This window comes from Mus pahari, chromosome 1 (genome assembly GCF_900095145.1).
Source record: "Mus pahari chromosome 1, PAHARI_EIJ_v1.1, whole genome shotgun sequence".
In the NCBI taxonomy this organism is placed as follows: domain Eukaryota; kingdom Metazoa; phylum Chordata; class Mammalia; order Rodentia; family Muridae; genus Mus; species Mus pahari.
Window position 1 is genome coordinate 18798275 of NC_034590.1, and position 24473 is coordinate 18822747.

The following is a 24473-nucleotide window of genomic DNA, read 5'->3' on the forward strand; positions in this document are numbered from 1 at the left end:
CTCCCTGACTCCTGAGTCACAGATGGCTACCCACCTCCTATGAAGCCTGAACTCCTCAGTACAGTCTCCCAGTCCCTCTCCAGTCTGCCCACTCTTCCTTCCTAGCCCCACTTCTCATCCGACCTTCCCAAGCTCCTTCCATTCCAGGTTGCCAGTGAGCCCACCCTTCTAGCCGTTGCCAGAGCTGCTTCTTCCGTGTGACGTGCTGCTCTGCCTTCTTCGCAGTGACAGCTTCCCACCCACCACTCACCCTAACCCGAGTCCTTCTGTGTCTTTCCCTGACCAGTTCCTAACTTTCCCATCCTCTCTGTCCCAGGCAAAGCCAGATCGTATCATCTGCACACTCCTGCCTGCAAGACCCCCAAGCTCTCACACCCTGAGTCTATGCCTTAATGAACGGAGGAAAGCAGCCGCTGGACTTTTATCCAACAGAGTTGTTTATGTATCTGGGTGGGACATTGGGTGGGCTCGGACTTCATAACTGCTGATCGTGGGCCAGGTCTAAGAATGTATGGGTGAAGCATCGCTTCGAGGAGTGCTGTGTGTGCTGAGGAGGTGGGGGTGGGGAGAAGATAAAGCTAGGGTCAGAGAGCTGATGTTCATTGTGCTGAGCCTTTACCCAAATGCCTCACGGTCCTTTTGTTTGATTGACTCTTCAAGGCTCTCTTCCAGGAAGCCCCCCTGAATTCTCCCGCCATCAAAGCTGTCTCATGGTCTGGGCCACACAGCTTAGTTTTGAACTAGCTATATTTCCTGCATGTGTGTGAGTCTGTCCCCCTAATCAAACTTCAAAATTTCGAGGTCAAGGGCTGGGTCTTAAGATTCCTTCAGTACCAACCAAGGCACCTCGCCCAGAACTTGACATGAGGTAGGCAAGTTTTACCTCATGCTCGATGGCTAGAGTGTTGTGCTAAAGGGTTCTGAGGACCCCTTGAGTTCTCTGAAATGATAGCTTGGAAATTTATTAGCAGTGTCTAGCCTGAGCACAAGCTGGGAATGGGGCCACACACTCCATGTGTTTGCATTCTGATAGCTGGGCTGCATGGGTGTCGACAGCTGGGGCTGCCCTTTTGTCCTTTAGAGAGGCAGTCTCTAGCCACAGCTCGCCTCCCCTTGTGTGTGCAAGAACCTTTTCAAGGTGATTGCAAGGCTCAATGGGAATCCCACAGTGGGTTATCAGCATTGTTCTAACCAGCCTCAGTTTCTCTCTATGTAAGATAGAGGCAGTATCTCTAGGAGGTTTTGATCCTGGTTAGGGAGGCTGTTAGATGGTGGTGGTGGTGGTGGTGGTGGTGGTGGTGGTGGTGGTGGTGGTGGTAGTGATGTTAGGGAACCATGATGATGTTACAGAACCAAACAGGTAGGCAGTCAGAAGTGAGTACCCCAGGGAAACTTCATCTGGGACACTCACCAAGAAGACAACATTGGTGTGCTGGTAGAGGGCTCGGGCTACACTGATTCGCTGACGCTGACCACCAGACAAGTTGATACCCTGTCATCAAAAGAGAGGAAAAGATCATACCCTCAGCCCTTCAGGTTCTCTCTATACACTTGGGGCTCAATGAAGAGATGTAGTCATCCCTCAGCTTGGAGTGGCTGACCTCTCCCATCAGTCAGAATTCTGTGTTAATGCTCCTCCAAACTGAACTGTTCTCTCCTGGATGAAGGAAGAAGCTTTATAAGACTCAGGGAGCTAAGGAACCACATGGTATTCAGGAACTAAGGAAAACTCACAAGGATCAGAAAGCTCCTGAAACTTACAAGATTCATGGTTTTATCAGCAGAAGCAATTGCTAAACTGCAGTGAGTTGTGCAGGTTGCTGCAGTGGACTTTGGGTGATATAGCTGCCTTTAAGTCATTCATACTCCTGTAATTAACCCTAACAGACTCATGGGTTCACTAAGACAGACTTAGGGGGAACTGCCTTTTAGCTCGATATTGCTGCCCTATCTGGGATGAACAGAGATTTCTCTATGTCTTCCCAGGAGAAGTCACACTACACAGGACAATGGTCCTCACAATTTCATACTACTTGAAGCTCTTCATCCCTTTCTTTTGTCCTGTTACATCATTCGTGCTTCTTGAGAAGGACCTAAGGACACAGTGGAAACATGGGCAGGGGCAGGGGAGGCTGCCACTAACCCGTTCCCCAATCTGAGTCTGGTCTCCATGGGGCAGGATATCTATGTCTGGCTGCAGGGAGCAGGCTTCAATGACCATCTTGTACCTGGAAAGTAAGAATAGGGATGGGTGGGTCAGCTGATAGGCCTGGTCAGAGTGGGGCCTCAGTCCTCGCATGGTCATTAGCCTGTGGGTTGCTGGGCCCCAGTAAGTGATGGCTTTAATGCACTTCCTGCCTTATGTAAGCAAACACCATGAGAATGGGAAAGAGCTAAGGTCAGCGCTTACACAGCCTGGGGCAAGTTAAATATTTGAAGGATGAAATTGTATGGAGGCAAATAAGCTGAGTGAGGGATGGGAGGGGGCTTATGGTCCCTGAGCGGTGGGAAATGCAGTCAGAGCACATGCTGGGGCACCATCTGGGCAAACCACTGCTGAGTGTTTGGAGGTGGTAATGATGATGGCTGATCAAATATTTGCCTAGCTTGCTCTTCTTATTGTCATTTGGCCAGCTTTTAGCCTGAACAGGTGCCAGGCAGCGTCCATGGAGAATTCAGAGTTTCTTGGTGACACATGTCCTTAGGCAGCTTCAGAATTGACACCCATTTCAGCAATTTACTGGCTAGCCTTGGGTAAATTACTTAAGCTTCAGAACCTTGTTTTCCTCACCCATAAAATGGGCACAAGAGTGTTACTGTGTCAGGTAAGAGCACAGGTATGAAGAGCCTGGTACCCTAACCCTTCTTGGGCAACTGCTAAGTGATCAATGGGTGCTGGCTATGGCAGTCATTAGGGAATGTTGTGGGGTGTGTGTGTGTGTGTGTGTGTGTGTGTGTGTGTGTGTGTGGTGGGGACCGAAAATCATAGTGGAGAACTGAAACGGTTCACCATGACTAACTCAATTCTACTTCAGTCCTAGCTAGATAAGGCAGCAGCCCTGCTCCCTCCTCTCATACATGGGAAGGGGCTGCTGGAACCCAGGGGCATCTGGATCCTTTCCAGATGGCCTAGAAGATGCTAGCTGGACTGTGGGATGCCCAGGTGCCAAGGGCCACACCCAGCCCCCCCCCATCTCTCTCCTGGAGGCTGTTACCGTTGCTTATTGAAGGGACTCTCGAAGGTGATGTTCTCCTCCACTGTGGCATTTAGCAGCCATGGTTTCTGAGATGCATAGGCCACGGGGCCTCTGCTCCTGGAACAGACTGCGTGTGAGGGCCTTCCCAGGGTGCATGCTCAGAGCAACTGTCAGGACGATCAATGGCTTAGGTTTGGGGCAAGAGGGTGGATGTACTGAGGTAGCCAGGGCACATGACAGGAATCCATGGTGGGTACTGGGTAACACAAGTCAAGTTCTTCCTGACGGATTCAGACCTCCAGAAGGATTTCTAGTCTCCTCCACCACCACAGCGGGCCTCTGTAACCCAGGGACACAGTCTGCAACCACACGCAGGGGGCTGGGTACAGACAGATTTAGGAACCTCGCTGTTGGACCACATGGGAATATGAGGAGACCTAGGACTCGACTCATTTGAAAAGGACAGTGGGACATAGGCCTCTGGAGGGAAGTCTCCCAGGTCAGAGAAGGAGACCCTATAGAGCCTCTGTCGGCACAGTGTTCTGAGGCCTCAGGGCCCAAAGGACATCTCAGAAAGTCCAAGCCTCAGGTTCAAGACTTGCATCACACCCCCCCCCCCAATCCTCCCGCACTGCTAACTCGAGCCTTCTCCAGCTCCACCTCAACCCCGAGGCAGGGAACAGGACCCCCGACTCTCACCAAACTAAGCAATCCCTTAGCCCGGCTTCCTTACACCCTCAGCAGCTGCTGGACTCTACACAGAAGGACATGTTTTACAGATACAGAGCCAAGGAAGTGACATTCAGTGTGTCGTAGTTTCCAAAAAACCCCTCCTTCCCACTCCCTTCCTCCCAGAAGCTGCTGAGGATGAACCAGCATGGTGTTCAGAGATAGGGCAGCTCCCAGGCCACAGAGGAGCCCAGAGCTCTTCCTAGGACCCGCAGCCACGCCCAGGGGACCATGGCTCTGCACACCCAGCACGAGTACCTGGCATCCGAGTCGGCCGCTGTCTCCCGCTCTGGGTTGCTGTAGTGGAGGAAAGACACAGGTCAGACTCCTGACGGGCCAAGCTCTCCTTCAAACCAGCTACCTCCTGCTTACGTAAGCCCCACCGGCATCCTGTCTATAGGCACACATGAGATTCTAGATGTGGTGAGCCCAGCCATGTGGGTATGGGAAGAGACCCACCTGGTTCATTTAAGAGGGAGAACAGGAGGAAAAGGCCTCATGGGATGGGGTGGGTGGGGTGGGGTGGGGGAACCTTCTAGGGTCAGAGAGGTAGGAGATCTGCCCAGACTTCCAAGCTAGGTTCAAATGAGTAAGCCAAAGCCTCGGGCCAACAAGGTTGCACCCAGCTGGGCAGGGTACTCTGACCGTAGCCAGGTTGGGCCAGGCTGTTGACAGAACCTGTAGCATCTGGGTGGCCACCTACAGTTGGGAAGCTGAAAGAGAGGTTCTGAGCATCAGCCGTGGCCGCACACAGCACCCAGACTTAGACACTAGAGTGGCCAGTCAGGGAGACGCTCGGGCCCTCGGCCGTGGCCAGCTCCGAGGAGCCCCACTGTCAAATGCTCTGTCACTGCGTTATCGTCTGACACATGCAGACTTTCCTGTGCGTCTAGGCTTTGGCTCAAGTTATGTAGTCAGTAAGGTTCGAGAGGTTGGGACTGTCACCACACTGGGGACAAAGTGGCAGACAAGGCAGGAAGCCCCAGGAGGGATGTGCCTCTGGGGCTGGAGGGTGAAGCTTCTGTCAGCTGGTGATTTGCAGAGGAGCCACCTTGCCTGGCCTGGCCCGCCCGCCTCCAGGTTTCCCCTGCATTCTCAGAAGAAGGTTGTGCTATGTCTTTGTCAACAATCCGTTTCCTTTAGAACTCTTAGACTTTCATTGAGCACATTTAGCGCACCCGAATTTTCTGTGTAGCAGGAGACATGCCCATCTCTACTCCTTAGAGACTTTGTTTTCCCCCCTGGAGCCTCTCAACAAACATTTTTCCAATTACTTGTTTCCTACTACATTTTTTTTCCTTCTTTTTAGTTTAAAGGTGGGGATTCTCATGTTCCAGGCTGGCCTTGAACTTCTGATCCTCGTGCAGTCACCTCCTAAGCACTGGGTTGACAGGGTGTCAGCGCTGGCTCCTGACATTAATCTGGTGGTTTTCAGATTCCTGGGTAGCCTAACTCAGCCAGCACTGCCACCAAGTTCCAGGACATGTCACCTCCAAACAAACCTCGTGTAACCGTTGTCACACTCCTTCTCCTGTCTCTCTCCAGCCTCTGGCAACCACTCAGTTACTTTTTAACTCTACTCAACATGACAGTTGTTGTTGTTGTTGTTTTTTGTGGTTTTTTTGGTGGGGGTGGTGGTGGCAAGTAGGGTCTCATGTAGCACAGGCTAGATTTCAATTCCCTATGGAGATGGACTTGAACTTCAGATTCTCTTGCCCCTATAGCCTAAGCAATATGGTTTCAGGTGTGCAAAGACACACCTGGTTTACACAATGCTGGGAATTGAACCCTGGACTCTGTGCATGCTAGGCAAGCACTCTACCCACTGAGCCACATTCCCAGCCCAGACAATTTGTTTTTCCTGTATCTGAGCGCTGGGATTAAAGGTATGAGTCACCACGTTCCTCTCACCGCGGTATTTTAATACCGTGGATGACTGATACCTGTGTATGCGCTATGAACCTTGGGATGAGTAAAAAAACCATGATCACATCTAAGGCTCTTTTATTCTCCCCTCTGCAAATCACAGTTTGCCTTCATCAGAACTGCACGGCTTAGCCCCATGGCTCTGGGAACATGAGACAGCACAACCTTGGATTCGCACTCAGCACTCTCTCTCACAGCCTCCACCGCGCCGCGCATGCCAACCTTGTCCTGAGGCAATACCTGGGGTCTTCTCCCTCGCTGTCTGGAAGGCTGCTGGGTTGGACAGAAAGACAAAGAGCAGTTATTCCCATTGCCGTCCATCATGGGAGCTTCATGGAGAAGCAGTCCCCACTAGCCCCCCTACCCCCATGTCCAGGGGTCTCGGTGGCTTCCTCGGGGCACAATCAGCTCATCTCAACCTCAGCACCCGAGGGAGGACTCAGCTGGTGCTCCCGGCATTGGCCTGGGGCAGCAGCGAGGCTGGCTGGGCACCAAGGGGGTTTCCTACCCTGGACAGCTGAGCTCACTGCACACAGTGTCTCTCAGTCTGCAGGGCCTGAGAATGGGTCAGGAAAAACTGGAGCAGCTGCCTCTAAAAAGCAGGAAACGTCAGTGTGCACGACGACGGGCTACCTTCTGTTTTCCCGACTCTGCCAGCGCAGGGAGGTGAACCTCTCACGGTGAGGTGAGAGGTGCCCTTGGGAAATGGATCTGAATCATGGGGCCAAGCTTCTCTGTGGTCTTTCTCCTGCGCCAGCTCAACACCTTTCAACTGTTCAGAAACATCTTCCACCAATGAAATGTGCACTTGTGATATACACATGTGGGAAAAACAACCCTCTCCGTAGTCATGCAGGCTCTTAGGATTATAATTACTAAATTAGAATTTTCAGACAGGGCCTCCTGTAGCTCAAACGGACCTCAAGTTTGTTCTGTAGCCAAAGATGACCTTGAACTCCTGATCTTTCTGCCTGCACCCACTGGGTGCTGGGACTGTGGACCTGAGCCACTGCACCCAGTTATCTTATTTTAAGACTGTTGAAGACAGCCATCATTTATTGAGCTTTTATAAGTTCTGATAAGCACCGTAATAGAGTCATCTCTATTGTTTTAGACTTTTTTTTATTTACTTATTTTTATATGTAGGTGTGTAGCCTTTGTGAAAATCTGTCACTTTTTTTTGTTTGTATTTTGATTTTGTTTTTTGGGACAGGGTTTCTCTGTATAGCTCTGACTGTCCTGGAACTCACTCTGTAGACCAGGCTGGCCTCAAACTCAGAAATCTGCCTGCCTCTGCCTCCCAAGTGCTGGGATTAAAGGCGTGTGCCACCACGCCCGGCTAAGTCTGTCACTTTTAATCCATAAAATAATCACCCAGAGGGTCATTTTGATTTCTCAGTGCTCTTTTGCACATATATCAGGCTCCGAGAGGCTAGGTAACATGTTCAAAGTCACACAGTCAGCAAATGACAAAGATCCGATGGGTCCCCGTCCCGCACTGGGGCAGGACCAAGTGAGGTTGTGAGGCATTTGCTGTCACCAATCCCTGGCACTTTCTTCTGGGTTGTGTGGTCCCTGCTGGCTCTCCCAGCCCTTACTAACCCAGCTTCTCCAAGCATCAGCTTGCCGAGATCGACAATTCATAGGCAGAACACTAACATGAGACAGAAGAAACGGGAGCTGGCACACTCCTGCCCTGTGGCTACAGCCCGGGACGGGAGCTGACACACTCCTGCCCTGTGGCCACAGCCCGGGACGGGAGCTGACACACCCCTGCCCTGTGGCCACAGCCCGGGACGGGAGCTGACACACTCCTGCCCTGTGGCCACAGCCCAGGTGAGTTTCTCTCAGGGGACTTCCTCCAGAGTAGCAAAGGCTGTGTGGCCTGCATCTCCAGGGCCTCCTGAGGACCCAGCACGCCCTCCTCTAGCCCTGTCTCAGCCCTGGTTCTGTTCATCTCGATCTCAGCTGCTCAATTAGCACTCCTAATGGACTGCCTTGCTCTCCATCAGTGCCTGTGCGAACCTGGTGTGCCCCGTGGGATTGAAAGTCAGGAAGAACATCTTTTCCAGCCCCCACAGTGCTTAGCACGTGACAGATCTGTAATAAATGGAGCTTGCTAACAGGCGTATTAATCACGGGGGAACAGCGAAGGAGGGGTGAGTTCTTGCTAGCGGCTACTGTCGTGCACAGTGCCAAAGAGTTGGCACTCAGTCTGGCACTACTACTGCATTCTGTCCCCACTTTACAGATGAGCACACTGAGGTTCAGGGCTGGAGAATAGGCTCTATTCGACAGAGTCAGAAAGGGGAAGAGGCTGGGGTGGTAACCTGAGATCACTCCCTTCCTCTTTCTATTGTATCCCTAAACTTCTAGCAGGAGCCCAATCAAAGCTTTGTGTATATATGTTAAGCTAAAAAGTAAAGACTGGTACATTTGGCAAGCACTTTCTCTCACTGACTGCTGGAGTACACGTGTGTGTGTGTGTGTGTGTGTGTGTGTGTGTGTGTGTGAGATGAAGAATCTCAGACAGGACACGGTAGGACAGGACCTGTACAGTCCACTGTTCTTCCCTCCTGCAGGCCTGTGAGTGTCCTGAAGCATTTTCTCCCACTCATAGCCCCCTGTGCAGTGGCTGCCAAGGCCAGATCTCTGAGATGCAAAGAAAGGGCAGGGTATTTTTCATTGCTTAAAAGGAAGAAAGTGAGTTCCAGGAAGGTGATGTCACCTGCCTGAGGTCGTGGAGCAAGGAAGTGGCACAGTCAGAACTAAGCAGGCCACCTGGTTCCCACGCCTGCCTGGTCCTACCCAAGTCTCTTGTCCACTTGTCGCCTCCAGGAGACTCAGGAGGCACCCGAGTCCCCAGTCTCTCCCCAGCACACTGGGGTACATCTAAGGGTGGGAGTCAGGCAACTTGGAGCCAAGCACCGCAAATCAGCAGGCAGGCTCTGAGAAAATCCCACAGCAAGTGGGGGTATTACTGGGCATAGACAGACACACTGACAGGTCACATGTGGGTGCTTTAAGAGGTGGTAGAGAGAAGGCAGCAGGGAATCCTGGGAAAACCGGATTTGTACATTCTCACCTTCTCCCCACCCTGTGCTTTCCTGAGACCTACTTCCTGATGGCTTTTGGGGACATTAGAAGGACTGACAGTCTTATTTTTCACTTCCCAGGAAACGAACTGTACCTGATCGTGTCTGCTAATATTGACTTTTGTTAACATGTTTTCTTCTTAGAGATTACGCAGGGAGTTTGGAAACTCCCAGGCCGACAGTTAACTGAGTCAGGAAGCCAGGGAGAGGCTGGTGACTCATGAAAGGGAGCACGTGGGAGTCACGTGGCTCTGAGACCCAGAACCAGGGTCTGCTCAGGACAACTCTCCATCCTGGGTCTCCTACATAGTCCTGTCTGCCTGGAGTATCCTGGGGACAAGGGCTTCCCTCCCCTTAGTTAAGAAGAGCGGCTTTTAGAGAACAGCCTGGAGCCTTAATGGGCCCAGAGCCACACAGACTGATCACAGCAGAATGTGGGGCTGCAGTCTCAGGGCTGGCTCCTCCCCAGAGCGGGTGCAGAAGCCTGGGTTAGGGAGCAACTTGAGCAAAGGCTTATAGGAGAGACACACATTAATACGGTCCCTAGCTGTCCCTGGTTCATTCATTTGTAAATGAATTCATTTGCTAAAGTGACTTTGGATTCAGAGAGATAAATAAAACGTGGTTCTTGTCTCCGGGGAGCTTACTGTGGTCTCTCCTGGGAGAGAGGCTAGGGTACAGTATGGGAATTTTGTTCTTGGCGAGGAGGGACATGACTGAATAATAGCCTTTATCATAATATTCCTAGGGCTCCTGCTTCATGCTAGGTTAATCCTCTCATCGCTCCCGTGGGTTAAAAGGGGAAACTGGTACAGGATGCTTATGGAATTTTCCAAAACACACAGATCAAATCTCATCTCAGGCAGCTTGCCCCAGAGCATCTGCTCCTGCCTGCCTGCCTGCCTGCTCAGCCGTACTTAGCTCATTTGGTCCTTGCAGGAATAAATGAGCAGTTGCACCAACAAGCTCCATCTCCTCAGAGTGTTCTCGATGCTGCACCTCCCTAATCTCCCAGCTCCGGCCCTGTGCTCCCCTGGAACTCTTTTTGGCCTCCTGGCCACCAGGGTTTGGCCTTGGTAAGGAAGTGCCCTGATATGGCCCTTGCCTCTGGCTTTAGGCTTGTCATAGGAGCTATCAGGAGATCAGGAGGGGTTTCCGGGTTAAAGGCTATTTTGTTCTTGGCTCACTTTGCAAGTGCACCATTTCTCAGAAGACTCGGGGGCCAATGTCTTGGGTTCGGGGTGCCTCCCAGGAGCGAGAAGCATTTAACATTCGTAGCTCCGATTTTTAGCTCATTGCCTCGAGATAGGTGTCCAGATGGAGACAGGGCTACCTCGGGCTTCTCAGGACCAAGGGGACCAACTGAGCCACATCAGTTTAGACTCTCTCAGAGCCATTTTAACGAGCTTCTAACTGATCTCTCCCCTGGTCCCTTCCCCTACTCCATCGTCCTTTATCAGGAGCAGGCAGTTCTACAGCCTTTCCACTTCACGGTCTTTCTCATGCCTGCTGCGTCTAATCATGGCAGGCTCCCTTCATCCGTCCCTCGCCACTGAATCCCACACACTCGGTACTTCAGGCACCTGGAGCCATGCACTTTGATATCAGCAAGCCTTTGCCTGTACAGCGACGTCATCTGGGTACCTTCCTCTTCCACCCCTGCCTTTTCCATGAGAGGAGCTCATACCCATCTGCAAGGAGCCTCTCAGAGTCCCCCCAGCCCCGGACCACAGAGCTCCTCCTCCTCCGGTGTTCTGGTGTCACTGATTTTCTTGCTCTTCCTTTTTTGTTTTTGAGACAGGCTTGACTGCCCTGAGACCTGATCTGTAAACCAGGCTGGCCTCGAGATCACCAAGCTCTGCCTGTCTCTGCCTCCAAGTGCTGGGACTAAAGGCATGTGCCACTACCATGTCCAATAAGGAGCCAAGTCTTATCATTGCTTTCTGTGGCTGGGCACAGGGTCTGGCGTCACCGGTGGGGTCAATATACTATGGTGGAATTAATGTATTGGTAATGGACAAGTCAAGACTCCAATTGAGCCAGGCACGTGTCACAGTCTAGGGATGGCTACAGGTAACCTGGTATGCCTAGGGGGAGCTAGCCCATGGAGGAAAGCGAGGTGGATTCTGAGGAACATGAATCTTAGTGCCTCAGCCTTCCTCCTGGCTTCAAACGGGCCTGGACATCCACTGAGAGAGGTGGGTTTTGATGAGCGCAAAGCCTGAGGATTCATGTAGTGGCTCTGTGAAGTGTGTGTGTGTGTGTGTGTGTGTGTGTGTGTGTGTGTGTACACCTGCGACACAGCAAAGAGGCTGCTAACTTTTGGGTCATCGGGTGAGAAGTTACTTCTTCCTGAAGCTGTCAGGTCCTTTCAGCTCACAGTGGAGGCTCACAGGTACCCACTTGGCTGCAAATTCTACTTATGCCACGATAAGAACGGTGTAACCTGCTTCACTTCGGTTTCTCGTCTGTTTGGGTGGGGAGAACAGGGTGAGGGGACAGAGGGAGACACCGAAGTGTCCTGGACAGCGCCTGGCACGTGAAAGGCACCCAGCTTTAGCCACCATGGAGAGGCCCTTCGCATGCCCTTGGCTGAGTTTTCTAAAGGGAGAGTGGCAGCAGCTAGACTCCAAGCACTGAAGCACCCTGGAGGAGAGGCCACTGGCTGAATGTCATCTGCTGCCTCCGGTGGTCAGAGGAGCTAGTGTGACGATGTGGGTGTGGGATAGAGTAAAGGTGAAGAGAGGGAGGGGCAGCCAGCTTCAGAGACATTTCAGCTGTGAGCTGTGTGGGGTACAGTCCCGGGAACCCCAGGGGCAGCTCCGGGCTTGAACTCTGTAATCTCTTCTAGAAAAGGTTTACCCTGGTGAGAAACTGAACCCAGACTGCCTTCAACATGGAGTATAGAGACTAATTTTCTAGGAACAGGATCCAGGGAGGTGGCCAACTCGAGGGTCCTGTTCCAACACGCTGACAGAAAGTGGCCCAAATTCCCAGAGCCTCCACTGTTGCTGTCATGAAATGGCTGGCTTTGGTGAGGTCATGCTTACTAAGGGACCCAATAAGCATTGACTGCTTTCTTCAGCTCACAGTTCGTGGAGGATTGTCCCAGACACATGGCTAAAAGACAAGGGCTTCACCGGAGCCCTGAGGAGCTGCTGATATCAAAGCTGGCGGAGGTGTGAGCTCAAACCAGTTCCAGGGCCTCCCCAGAAAACTGCTGGGGAACCTCACTGCAGGACAGCGAGGGGAGGCAGGCAGGGCCATTCTGCTCCTATACTACAAGACCCATCAGGGAACCCAAAGGGCTCACCTGCTAGCCCATGGCCACAGCAGGGAGGGAGAATGGTTTCTGCTGGGGGACACCATTCAGGGGCAGTTTGGAAAAAAAGATACTGTGAGTGTAAAGCCTGTGTTCAATTCTCTCTGCTCAGGTTTATCAAAACCTGTCATCTTCATTTCCTTAGAAAAGAGAAAACTAATTTCCTTTAAAAACAAAACAAAACAAAACAAAAACCTGTAGGGCAAGCTGGCCCCCCCTGTTGAACTGGCTGCACCTCTCCCCCACTATCCTGAATAAGAGCTGTGAATTCCAGCTTGGGGGTGGGGCTAGACTACCTCTTTCCCTCTGCATCGATGGCAGGGCACAGAGCTAGGCTTTGTGGGGGTGGCTGCGGCTGATCTGTGCAGGTTCTGAACTCTCCACCTTCCTCATTTCTTAGGGTTCCCTCTCCTGCCTTTTAAAGATTCCATTTGACATTCATCTCTCAGAGGCTAATTTTCACCGCCCTTTAGTAGGTGGGCATGAATAATAGATCCATGACAGACTCAGCCTAAGGTTCTGGCTCTTTAATTAAGAGCATGATCATTGGAAAGCAGTGTTTGCCCGGGTTACTTCTGGGCCCTACACACACACACACACACACACACACACACACACACACACACACACCCTGAATGGTCCCAGTCTGCTTTGCTGAAGAAAAACCTGAAACCAATGTTGGCTGAGAGAAAATATAGCCCAAGAAATATGAGAATTAAGAGTGAGCAGAACTAAGTTCGAATCTCCGCTCTGCCTCTTGCTAGTTGTGTGAATTAGGGCAAATACAGCTCGCATCTATAGGAAGAGAATTGGTAGTAACACTCTGCTGGTATTCATTCACGCATGGAATTGTGCAAAGGACCCAACACATCACACAGCAAGGGTTGAATGGACACGAATGATGATAGGAGAAGAAAAACAATAGCCATCTACCGAGTGTCTGCTCAAGGCAATTAGACGTTCAATAAATGAATGGTACACCCTCCACCGAGAGCCATGGTTGGAGGGAGAGAAGCAAATGTTACCTGTTCCAGAAGACGGCCCCGGAGACCTTCTGCATCTCCCCCAGGGTGGCCAGAAGGAGCGAGGACTTGCCGCAGCCCACCTGCCCCACAATCATGGTCAGCTGGCCTATGGCAATGGAGGGCAATAGATGGGATGGAAGCTGGACGGAGTCTGAACAGCTCTCACCCAGAAGAATAGATGGACATGTACACTTAGCTTCAGGCCCTCCTCCCCACCCTCCTCCTCTGGAAACCCTGAGAGGCTCTCTGCTCCAGAGTTTTTCCTTCTGGAATTGACAGTGTTCCCTGGCTTCCCAGGTCTGTCCTCTGCTTCTGACATCCTCTGCTCCTCCCCCCCAACCCCCTTCAGTGCTCCTGGGATTCCTGTAGTCCTCCCACAGTGCCAGCATAGCTCCCATCTATGACCCTCTGCTACCGGCTTGACTGGAACACGGCTGTGTTCAGACTCTCCATTTCCATGATCCTCCTAGAACACTCAAGTCTGACACCTGTTAAGATAAGTTTGATATCAAGGTACCCTCATCTTGGCTGTAGCCGGTTTCTGTTTAGAATTCAGACCTCAGAGTGCCCAGGTAGGCAGCAGAGAGCGGGTGCTTAGCAACATTGATTTGACTTGTCCTCTCTTTTGGGACACGACGGCACATCTGGAAGGGTGGGGAGAGCCATACCTCGGGGGATACGGATGGTGATGTTGGACAGGGTGGGGATTCCATCAGGGGTCCAGGTGAAGAAGCCTCCGATGATCTTCATTGTCCATCCCCGACATGGTGCAGAAGAGGAGAGAGGTGCAAGGGTTTTCAGTGTGGCGTGTCCCTGTCTCCCCTCCCCTATGAAGATCAATAAATATCACTTCCAACTCTTGGAGTGCTTCCGGCCGGACAGTAGGGAGTAAGCCCTGTCTGAGGTACCCTTGTGCGAGTGAGGAGGGAGTTTTCCTGCTGAGTGGGGTGGAAATGCTATGCTTGGCTTCAGGAGTCCTCCAGACAGGGGGCCTTTGGATAGAGGACTCAGACCTCAGGTTCTTGGTCTTGAAGGGGTTAAAATTCTCTTGGAAGATGGCGCTGAGGCTGGGGGTGTGGACACTGGCTTGAGGACTCCTCACCTGGACACAGAAGTTGTCAGCATCTCCATCCATGCTGGGGGTCAGCCTCTGCAGTGGGCCCAAGAGGTCCCGAACCTCTTCCCGGGCTGGGCGCTTGCGGTTCACGACCTTGAGGGGCTGTGGGTGGTTAGGAGGTGAGGGCTTCAGGGCTGGGAGGACCCTCTTCTGGGGGGGGGGCGGAAATGTGAGGGCCCAGTGCGGGTGGGCACAAACTTCACGATTTAGATGAAACTTGGGAGTAGCAGGGGTAGGCTGGACACTTACCACCGCCTGGTACTTGCCCGCTTGGCCTTGGGGTGCGGGCTCTCGGGGGGCACACTGTTCCTCACGGATCTCCGCACTGGACAGGAACTCACTCAGCTTTTGCACACTGCAGAGGAAGCAAAGAGGTACCCTTTACCCCTGAGAGGCAGAGGATGGGGGGAGGAGGAGGTGTGAGCTCAGAAAACAGCTCTCAGTGGGTACCTGGTCCTAAATGTTCCCTACAAAAGCCATGTGGCAGGGGGCTGCTCAGTGGGCAGCTCCACAGGACAGGGTAACAGATGTTACCAGTTTTTTTTTCTAAATATGTATTCATTTATTTTGTGTGGTAGGATTGGGGAGGCTCTCATGCTACAGACAACTTTAAGGCGGGATCTTCTCCTATCACGTGGGTCTTGGGAATTGAACTCAGGTCGCCAGGCTTGGCAGCAAGCGTCTTTTCCCACTACGTCATCTTGTCCCCCCTCCCCCCTCTGCCCTTTTTTCTTTATGTATTGTTCTGTTTCGAGGCAGGGTCTCCTATAGCCCAGGTTAGCCTCAAACTTACTAGTGTAGCCAAGGACAGCTCCGGATTCCTTACCCTCCTGCTTCTACTTCCCAGGTTTTGGAGTTACAGGCGAGTGTTCCACACCAAGGCTTATACACACACATATTTATTTTACAGTGATGGGAACTGAAACCCAAGCTTTGTCTATACTATCTTGAGTCAACACTCTACAGTCCTCAGGACAGTTTTCTAAAAAAAAAGTTTGACCTGCCATTTGGAGTAGTCTGGATTGGAGGTACTTTTGTTTGGTTTGGGTTGGTTTACTGTTTAAGATGGTTACTTGTAGTTAAACTAGTTAAGGTTGCCTGTGTTAAGATCACTTGGGTTAAGAGCAGTTATTCACAATGGCTACAGCCTGGGGAAGGCAGACATCGTGCTAACTGCTGTACAGGCATTAGAGTCTTTTCCCATAACAGCTGCTCAAAGAGGCCCAGAGCACAGGGAGGTGTGTCCTGTGATGGACAGCCCTTGGAATGTCCTCACTAGGGTCTTTCTCTCACCTCACTAGGGCCTTGACGGTGGACCGAACCACACTAGACAGCAGGAATAGCGGTGTGACCAGGATGTGGAAGAGAGAGAGAGAGGCAAAGGCCACCGAGGGTGAGAAGTCTGACTCTTTGAAGAAGCTGACGTGGCCCACAAAGGTCTGTGGATAAAGCATAGGGGGCACAGGGTGTCTCAGGGTGTGGGTCCCCGTGTCCACCCCCCACACACACACCCAAAGCCCAAGGCTCCGGAAGGGAAGCCTGAGAGCTGATCAGGACTATGGGGAACCTTTCAGTTAGAGCAGGCCATCTTCCTCAGTCACCCCATGGATAGGGATGGGGCGGCTCCCTTCTGGCCCCACCCCTCTGTGCCAGGAAGAATCAGGGAGGGGCCCTGGGGTTGAATTCTGTTCCACTTAGAATTCTGGGTTCAGTCTCCCTAGTCCTCAGTCTGGTGAAAATGTAAAAATAGTTGCTACAGCCTCGCCTCCCTGGATCTGTCCCTGGCTACCTGACTGGTTCTGTAGCACAGTTCCCAGAGCCCAGGCCAGGAATGAGCTCAATAAATCACACTGAAAAGTAAATTCCCAGGCATGCCTGGCGGCCTTGTACTCAGAGCTGCTCAGGGATGCCGGCCTCAGGGGAAATAACAATCGCTTTAAAAAAAAGAGCGTCAGTCTTGGAGCAGAGGGGAGACTGGGAACAGGGGGACTCCAGGGATCCCCGGGCCTTGCTGTAGGGCCTGTGACCTGCCTCCGCAACTAGGCTGTCCATGGTACAGGAACTGTGCGTGGCATGTTCCTAAATCTAAAAAAGCAGGTTATACAACTGTGTTTGCGACACAGTCCTATTTCTGTAGACATGACATATCATCTGCTTTTAAAAGGATGAGAAAGAAACACCCTGAAGATGCTGTGTGGGCGTGGGGCTTTTTCCTCTGTTTTGACTCTTCTTCCCGATGGCCCCGTCAATTTCCACAACAGATGGGTGTCATTTCTATGTGTTAACAAGTAGACAGCCACTTTAAAATTCCACAGACAATATACTGACCCCTTTAAAATTCCACAGACAATATACTGACCCCTTTAAAATTCCACAGACAATATACTGACCCCTCTCTCCTTCTCCCTTCTCCTCCTACTTTTTTTTTTTTTTTTTTGAGACAGGGTCTTATGTAGCTCAGGCTGGCCTTGAACTCACTATGTAGTCAAAAGTGACTCTGAACTGACACTCCTGCCCAGTGCTGGGAGTACAGAAGGTGCCACCACGTCCAGCTCATGGAGCCCAGGGCTTTGTGCACACCATCCACGCAGTCTACCGACGGAGCCCCAGCCCCAGCCCCACTCGCTATTTTAAAGCGAAGGCTTTATTCCTTCCTCTAATTACTGTTCTTTACCCCCCAGGACCTGAGACAGCGCCCCATCTCTGTGGAGTGAGGAAGGAGCACACCCGCAGTCACCCTCACACCCGGACACAGCTTTTGAGATCCTCCTGCAAGAGGGTGGGACCAGGATGTTTCCCCACTTGTCTGTCCCCTCCCCAGCCCCGTGTAGAGGGGAAAGGCCCACTTACGATGAGGACGGCAGCAATGGGGATAGCTGTGTTCATGAAGACTGCGAAGGAAGCACAAGGGGAGAGGTTAGGGGAGGAGGGAGAGGAGAGAGAGAAGGTGGCCATGACGGCCAGGGTAGCGCATCTGGGTGGAGGCCCAGCTTGCTGGGTGCATCAGCAGAGGGCAGCTGCAGCTCTGTCCCATGCCACCCTGGGGCTTCTTGTTCCTCTTACTTCTGTCCCATGAAGAGACAGTGAAGGAAATCCCACAGGAGGACCGGCACCCAGCAGCAGGGCTGAGCGGTGAGCAGCTTGTGTCTCAGGGGCCCCAAAGGCTGCTGCGGCCTGTACTCCCAGCCCCCGTGCGCCCCTGAGCCATGCAGAAGCTTTCTAGTCTGCTATGGCTCCTGGGAGGGATGTCAAACTCTCTCAGGCTGAGGAACCGGAGACTGACGGAACAAATGGGGCTCTTCCTTAGATCTAGGGTTTGGACTCCATGCTCAGGCTGTATCTGGAGTAGAGGACCCTGCCTCATTCTCTCAGGGGCTGGTGGGATAGCTTAGTGGGTAGTGCCACCCGTCTTGACAGCCTGAGTTCATCCCTGAAGCTGACAAGGTTAGACAGAATGGATCCCCACCGTTTGTCCTTCCAAAGCCACATGTGTGCCATGGTGTGTGTGTGTGTGTGTGTGTGTGTGTGTGTATGTGTGTGTGTGTGCACATACGCGAATTAACTAACTCAAGTGTGGCCTCAGGCTCTCGCCCACCCTTCTCTCATTCCTTCGGGCGAGCCTGAGGAAGGGGGGTGAGAAGGCTGGTTCTTCGATTACCCTTATTAAAGCCCAGAGACCAGGAGGCAGGGGGCCCTAGCCAAGCCCAAAAGCTTAGCTACTGGATATGGTCCTGTCTGCTAAACAGCAAAGTCTTTGAAACTTTGAAGTTTAGACGCTGCTTGGCTGTGCCCTTACTGCAAGAAGCCTGCAGCAGCTGGTTCCCACAGAGATGCCGGGAGCCGCGGCCACTACTTCAGAGAATCCCAACCTGGTGGAAGGGCACGTGTAGTCCTTGCACTCAAGGGCTTCTCCTCAGAAGATGGAGACAAGTGTTGTTCTCCCAGCCACTGACAGGAAGACGGAGGACAAGCTCCCGGGAGGAGCTATCAAGCCGGCAGGAAGGCAAGTTCTAATGTTTGTTTGGTTTGGTTTTTCAAGACAGGGTTTCTGGGTGTAGCTCCGGCTGTCCTCAGAGTAGCTCTGTAGATCAGGCTGGCCTTGAACTCGCTGAGGTTCACCTGCCTTTGCCTCCTGAGTTGAATTTCTAATCTGAAACGAGAGCTGGCAATGCCCGACTATTATGGCTGAACCCTCCCGGGTAGTGGTGGGTTTTCTCTGAGACTCGTAGGCATTTAATCATTACCAGTGTCAACTACAGCCATGTTTCAACTTCCCTTCATCAACCCATATGATGGCACCACACTGCTAAATTATGGTTTATTTCAGGAGTAGAAACATTACCAGTTACACCCATGGTACTGAGGGTCTGGGATAGGACACAGCATAACCTCGACTATCTGGTGTCTGGGGGAAACACATAGCTGTCAGGTTTGCACCCTCGCCTGTCAGCCACACAGCCACACACCCGAAGTGGCATCACTCTGGCTGTCAGAGCCAGTTATTCCAAGGCACACTCAGGACCCAGGCTTCTCTTCTGCCAGTCTACAGTCCATCAAGATAAGACTAACGTGAAGGACTTGGTGGCGGGAGCATCCGTGCCTCTCCCTTCCAGCCCTGCCCACATCCAAGAGCCCTCCATCCTCACAGCAGCAGGGGCTGCAATTTAGATCAAGGATTGATACAACTCACAGAAAAAGCCATCTAGAGCTGTGTATCCAAAGTGAGAATCGTTCTGACCTTCTGACCCTGTATCCCACATCCTGGGTGTTCATCCTGAGCCATCACTCAAGGGAAAGGAAGGCCAACACCTTCAGCGAGACGGTGCAGCCTCAGGACCATCACTGTAAAACACAGCTCAGCTGTAGCGGCAAGCCACCCAGAATGAGGCAGGCTGGGAACTTCCAATGGGGGTGGGCACTTAAGAAAGTGATGGTAAGCACCTCTGGGGGACACTTGGCAGGCAGAAAGCGTGTGATAATTGATATCGCATTCTGATGCATGTTTCCCCTGGTCATGATTTTTAAAATATGTATATTTTTCTGTTTTATTGCCTTTATTTCTAGAGATGCCTGAACTACTTTGAGGAATGAGACAAGCTATAAATAAATTAAAAAATGAACATTTTGGAGCTGATGCAGCAGTGTGGAGCCTGCGTGTGACAGAATTACTTTCTGTGCTGTGCTGGTTGTAGCAGGAAAAGATCGAGAATGTGACTTTCCAGTTCCCTCTCTGGCCTAGAAGGATGACCACGACAGGAGGTGCCGAGTCCCCTGTGGCTGGTGTGGGAGCTGGGGGAGGGGCATCACCAGTCGCTGTATTTCAAACCCCTCTCAGATCACCCCATCACCCAGGGAGGGATGTGGCCACCTTGGGGGTGTCAGGGATGCAGACTAGGGGTCTGGGACTCTGACCTCTGAGTATGACAGACAACTAGGGGGGAAGGGAACACGCAAGTGGACAGGCAACTGCTGTGGGGTGAAGACCCGAGGTCCCACACACAGCTCCACAGGGTTCCACAATGGTAGAAGAGGTGGGAAATACAATGAAGATCAGAATTCACTCTAACTCTGGCACAGAGTGGGTGATTCCCTTTGATCAGTTAAAAAGCAAAAGAACGAAAACAAAACACAAAGCACGACAGCTTTCAAATCTTAGGTGTGAGAACCATGAACTGTGGGCTGAGTGACATCACATGTCCCGATTTGCTTCCACTGTCCACATGACACAAACTTATCCCGGAAGCCGGAGTCTCCCCCTGAAGAACTGTTGATCTGAAAGGCTCTAGACTTATCTCTGAGACTGTCTCCATGATGTTTTGTATGAGAGGGCCCAGCCCACTGTGGGCGGCACCATCCATAGGCAGATGTGCCTAGCTGAGCATGAGCAGACAGCAAGCTAGGAAGCAGCACTGCTTCCCCCCACGGTTCCTGCTTCCAGCTCTTGCTGGAGTTCCTGCCCTGCCTTTAGCTGTGATGAAATGTGACCTGGAAGTGTAAGCAAAGTATATCTCCCCCCCACCCCCCCAACTTTGCTTTTGGTCATGGAATTTATTTGAGTAGCAGAAAGTAAATTAGAACGGTATGTGTTTGACTGTGAGTTTGAGTGTATGTGTATATCTGTGAGTGTATGTATGTATGTATGCGTATGTGTAAGAATGAATGTATGTGTGAATGTCTGTGTGTTTGTGTCTGTGTGAATGGTCTGTGTGTGTTTGAGCATGTGTACGTAAATGTGTGTGTGTGTGTGTGTGTGTGTGTGTGTGGTTTTGACTGAGACGGGGTCTCATGTATTTCAGGTTGACTTTGAGTTCACTGTGTAACGAAAGATGACTTCAAACTCCTGGACTTTTTATCTCTACATCCCGAGTACAAGGATTGCAGGTGTACATCAGCACACCTAGTGTGTTAGGGTAAGATCAATCTCGTGTGTCCAGGCCTTAAAAGCCACTCTAAAAGTGAGGCCTATCTGCAATGGTACAGGGCTAAGGATATTGGAAAGATCCATTAGGAGCTACCCACTCCACTCAACAATTATTCTTCAGTACCTTCCCCCACTGCAGTCTTGGTCCCCAGGCAAACGTGTTAGCCTTCCCCACTCGCTCCCACTGCTAAGAAGACATCCCACCCAAGCCAGAGCAGAGCCTTTCGTGGGCTCCCCTGGCTTTGTCCAAAGAACGCAGCTTGACCTTGCGGGCACCAGTCTGACACCGTAATACCAGCAGCTTTTCATTTCCTAAGTTACCATAAATATTTCAGGAGTCATGTGCTGGGGAGGCACAGCGGCCATTTGTGCACTGGTTAACTCCAGCTTTGCCTCCTGCAGAGGGAGGCCAGAGGGCAGACACTCAGCCTGGTGCTAGCAGCAAGATGTGCTGGCAGGAAGGGAAATGTGTTTTGTAGTGCAGTGTGTGGGGCTATTTTCCATCCCATCTGACTGTCAGCAAAGGCAGCAGAGTGGAGAGGAACTGGTACCCGGTTGCTGGAGTCAACAGAAGCACATCAAGGAGGCTCCCAGCAGGGCTGACTTTGCTCCAGGGCTAAGGGCTCTCCTTGCTCCTCAGCCAACCTCCCTGCCAGGGTACACATAAATGACCCTCAGCGGCTGCCCCGATTGGCTCAAGGAAGGACGGGTAATGAAGGAGAAGAGCTAGGAAAAGGAGGGGACCAGGAACTGGGTGTGGGGTGCACACCTAGAATCCGAGCACTCTGAAGGTGGAAGCAGGGGGATCAGAGTTCAAGGCCGTCCTCAGCTCCATTGCAAGTTCCAGGCCACTTGTGAGAAAATGGTCTCAAAAAGACAAAGATATAAACAAAGACAAACCAAGTCTTAGGCTTCCTAGTACAGGATAGTAAGACAGGCAGTGTGTGGAGTGTGGCCAGTCACTATGCTGTGCCCTGTGGACGCTGTCCCCAGCCCTCACACATGGCTGAGTTGATTCTCTGGCCTTTTGATTTTCAAGACACAACCTGAGACTGTCACATTGCCTGTCTGGATCCCGGACAGGCACAGAATATTGGCAGAGATGGCAACCACATCTTTAGTCTACCTAAGCTCCTTCCGTGGCTTCCTGTCCCAGAAGTAAACCCAGAGGCCTGACACATGACACAGAGTTTTCTAGAATTGGTCTCTCACTGAGGGAAGGAAGGATGGTTGGGATGGAATCCACCACCGTTTTGGCTACCTTGAGGCCTTTTTACCTGGATGTTTCTTCCTCACCTGGGGAACTCATGGTTATCCTTGGGAAACCACCATGGGCGTCACCTCCAGAAGGCACGCTGACACCCACCACCTCTACGACCAGGTTGGGTACAACTCATAACTTTTATGGGCATCCAGAGTGCTAGGACCACTGTGTCTTCTCACCCAGTGACAAACACAGGGCCTGACGCATTGGCGACAGTTGGTAACTGAGACAGTCAATAAGCGCTCGAAAGAAATGAAGCCGCAGGGCCAGACGAACAACGCAGAAGATGGGGACATCTGGGACTGGCCTCGTGGCTCTACCATGTGCACTGCCACTGCTGATCGTCATAGCCAATGTCCCCTGAGACTCGGCAGACCATACCCACCCCTGCCTCATGCTCGAGCTTCGGTCAAGCTCAGCACAGATAGAGCTCTGCCGAGGGCCTGAAGAGGAACTGGTGGCATTTTGGCTGGCAACTCTCACTCCTCTGCAAATGGTGGAATGTGGAGTTCCAGTGCCTTTTAGCTGCCAGGGAAAGACACCAGATATCTTGGTGACCCTGTCAGTGAAACCATCACAAAGTGTCAGAAGGAATCATGTCTGCCACACAGCCTGCTTGCAGGGTATGTATACAACGAGCCTGGAAACACATCCAGCGTCCCCAGGACGGGCCCCATCTGGAGATAAAACACCAGGGCTCTTTCACGTTGCCCGGGCTCAATGGCTGGCGCCACGGGTGAGAACATGAGATTCCCATTAGCTCAGCCTAATGACCTGTACCTTGATCCCTGGAAACAGAAGCCCAGGAGCCCAGGAAGAGGACAGCGAGAACCCACTTGAAGCACGAAGCACGCGTCTGCAGCTAGGAGACGCCTCCACCCAACCACTTCCTCTCGGAAGAGACACCCTAAGCAAGGGCAACTATGCCACGCAAACAGTGCTGACTTTCCGAGTTCTGCTGAGTACTGAGCTGTGCTTTTACGTGCGTTGCGTTATCCCACCACTCTCCTGTCTCCTCTGATCCCAGTCATTGTTCTATATTGAGACTAACGTGTGTGCATGTGTGTATGTGCACACACACGCGTGCGCGCACGTGTGCATGTGGTGTCGCTCCCTGAGAGGCATCTGTTGTTTATTTTTTGTTGAGACAGGCCTCTCCATGGGACCTGGCTTAGTCCGGCTGACTAAGCCAGGCTGGCTGGCCAGCCCACTTCAGGGAACCGCCTCTTGATGTCTCCCTAGCGCTGGGCTCAAAAGCACAGGCCCCACTTGCTGATTTACATGTGATACTGGGATTTGAACTCAGGCCCTCAGGCTCCTGCAGCGAGTCCTTCACTAATACTCGATCCCCCCAGCCTCATGGCTGACTTTTTGAAGCTCCTGCATGAGAGAGAACTCGCCCAAGCTGTCTTTTGTGTCTGGCTTGCTTTTCTAGCATTCTTGTGCACAGTTTGGGGACTACAGCTCACAATGACTTCTTATATATTTTCTGAACGACTAAAGAATATCTCCGAAGAGGTTAACGGGGGCAATGGTAAGGAGGTGGGTACACTAGCCACCTGGTTTGATGTATGCACATTCTGAACACATATTGAAACCCCAACTGTATCTCATAAATATGTATGATTATTTTATGTCAATCAACGTTTACACACAAAATGCTTAAAGGGATGGAAATGCTAGCTGCTCTGATATAATCATCACACCGTGTATGCACGCATGAATTATCATGTAGTACTCCATACATAAGGACAATTAGAATAATAACACCATTGCCTCCCCACTCCTCTTCCAGGGACCAGCCTGTGGTACCCTGCTTGTCCCTTTAGGCCTGTGGATAGGTCCAGGGCTCGGGGCAGCTCCTGCTTAGCTCCAGGGGCCCTTTCTCCTCTGAGTCTTCAAATCCTACTGACCCTGGGTCCCAAAACCCAGGCTGATCTCCCGAGATCCTGAGGGAATAGGTGTCACCTGTCAGCTGGGCTTCAGAGGGCCGGGCACTAGCCTGGGGACCGGGCTGCTGCACACTCACAAAACAGGTTGCTCTTTTGCCCTGGGAAGTAAATATAGCTTCCCAGAAACAGTAACTGCCACCTGCCTTCAATTGCACGTACTGCAGCTGGCTTTACCTTGATACCCACTGTGCCTAGAACGTTGGGGACCCAGACCACGAGTTCCTTGCTGTTTCTCTTCCTCCTTTCTGTGTCAGCCATGGGGGAACCTGCCTCACTATCTAGGCATTGCTGGGAGAGGGTGTCTCCTAGCTATGGGAAAACGCTCCCCCCCCACCACCACTCTTGTTCCTCCATATCGGTTTCTTTATCACTCGGGGTAGGGCTATGGTAACATGCCAGCTCGAGGCTGGAGAGGCAGACAGAGC

At 51.9% G+C, this 24473-nt stretch overlaps 1 protein-coding gene across 2 annotated transcripts in view; it reads right to left on the reverse strand.

The window, feature by feature from the left end:
- The window catches only part of Abcc8 (ATP binding cassette subfamily C member 8), a 72772-nt gene that overhangs the window by 16629 nt on the left and 31670 nt on the right, over positions 1-24473 (reverse strand). The window contains exons 11-21 of one of the 2 annotated variants that reach the window (XM_021197796.1): positions 17262-17302; positions 15705-15850; positions 14661-14766; positions 14397-14513; positions 13963-14038; positions 13295-13400; positions 6075-6125; positions 4185-4223; positions 3216-3314; positions 2144-2228; positions 1412-1492 (exon numbers count right to left, since the gene is read on the reverse strand). In XM_021197796.1, the coding sequence (XP_021053455.1) occupies positions 1412-1492; positions 2144-2228; positions 3216-3314; positions 4185-4223; positions 6075-6125; positions 13295-13400; positions 13963-14038; positions 14397-14513; positions 14661-14766; positions 15705-15850; positions 17262-17302 (947 nt within the window). The remainder of the gene's footprint in view (positions 1-1411; positions 1493-2143; positions 2229-3215; positions 3315-4184; positions 4224-6074; positions 6126-13294; positions 13401-13962; positions 14039-14396; positions 14514-14660; positions 14767-15704; positions 15851-17261; positions 17303-24473) is intronic. The other variant, XM_021197813.2, reaches the window with a different exon arrangement.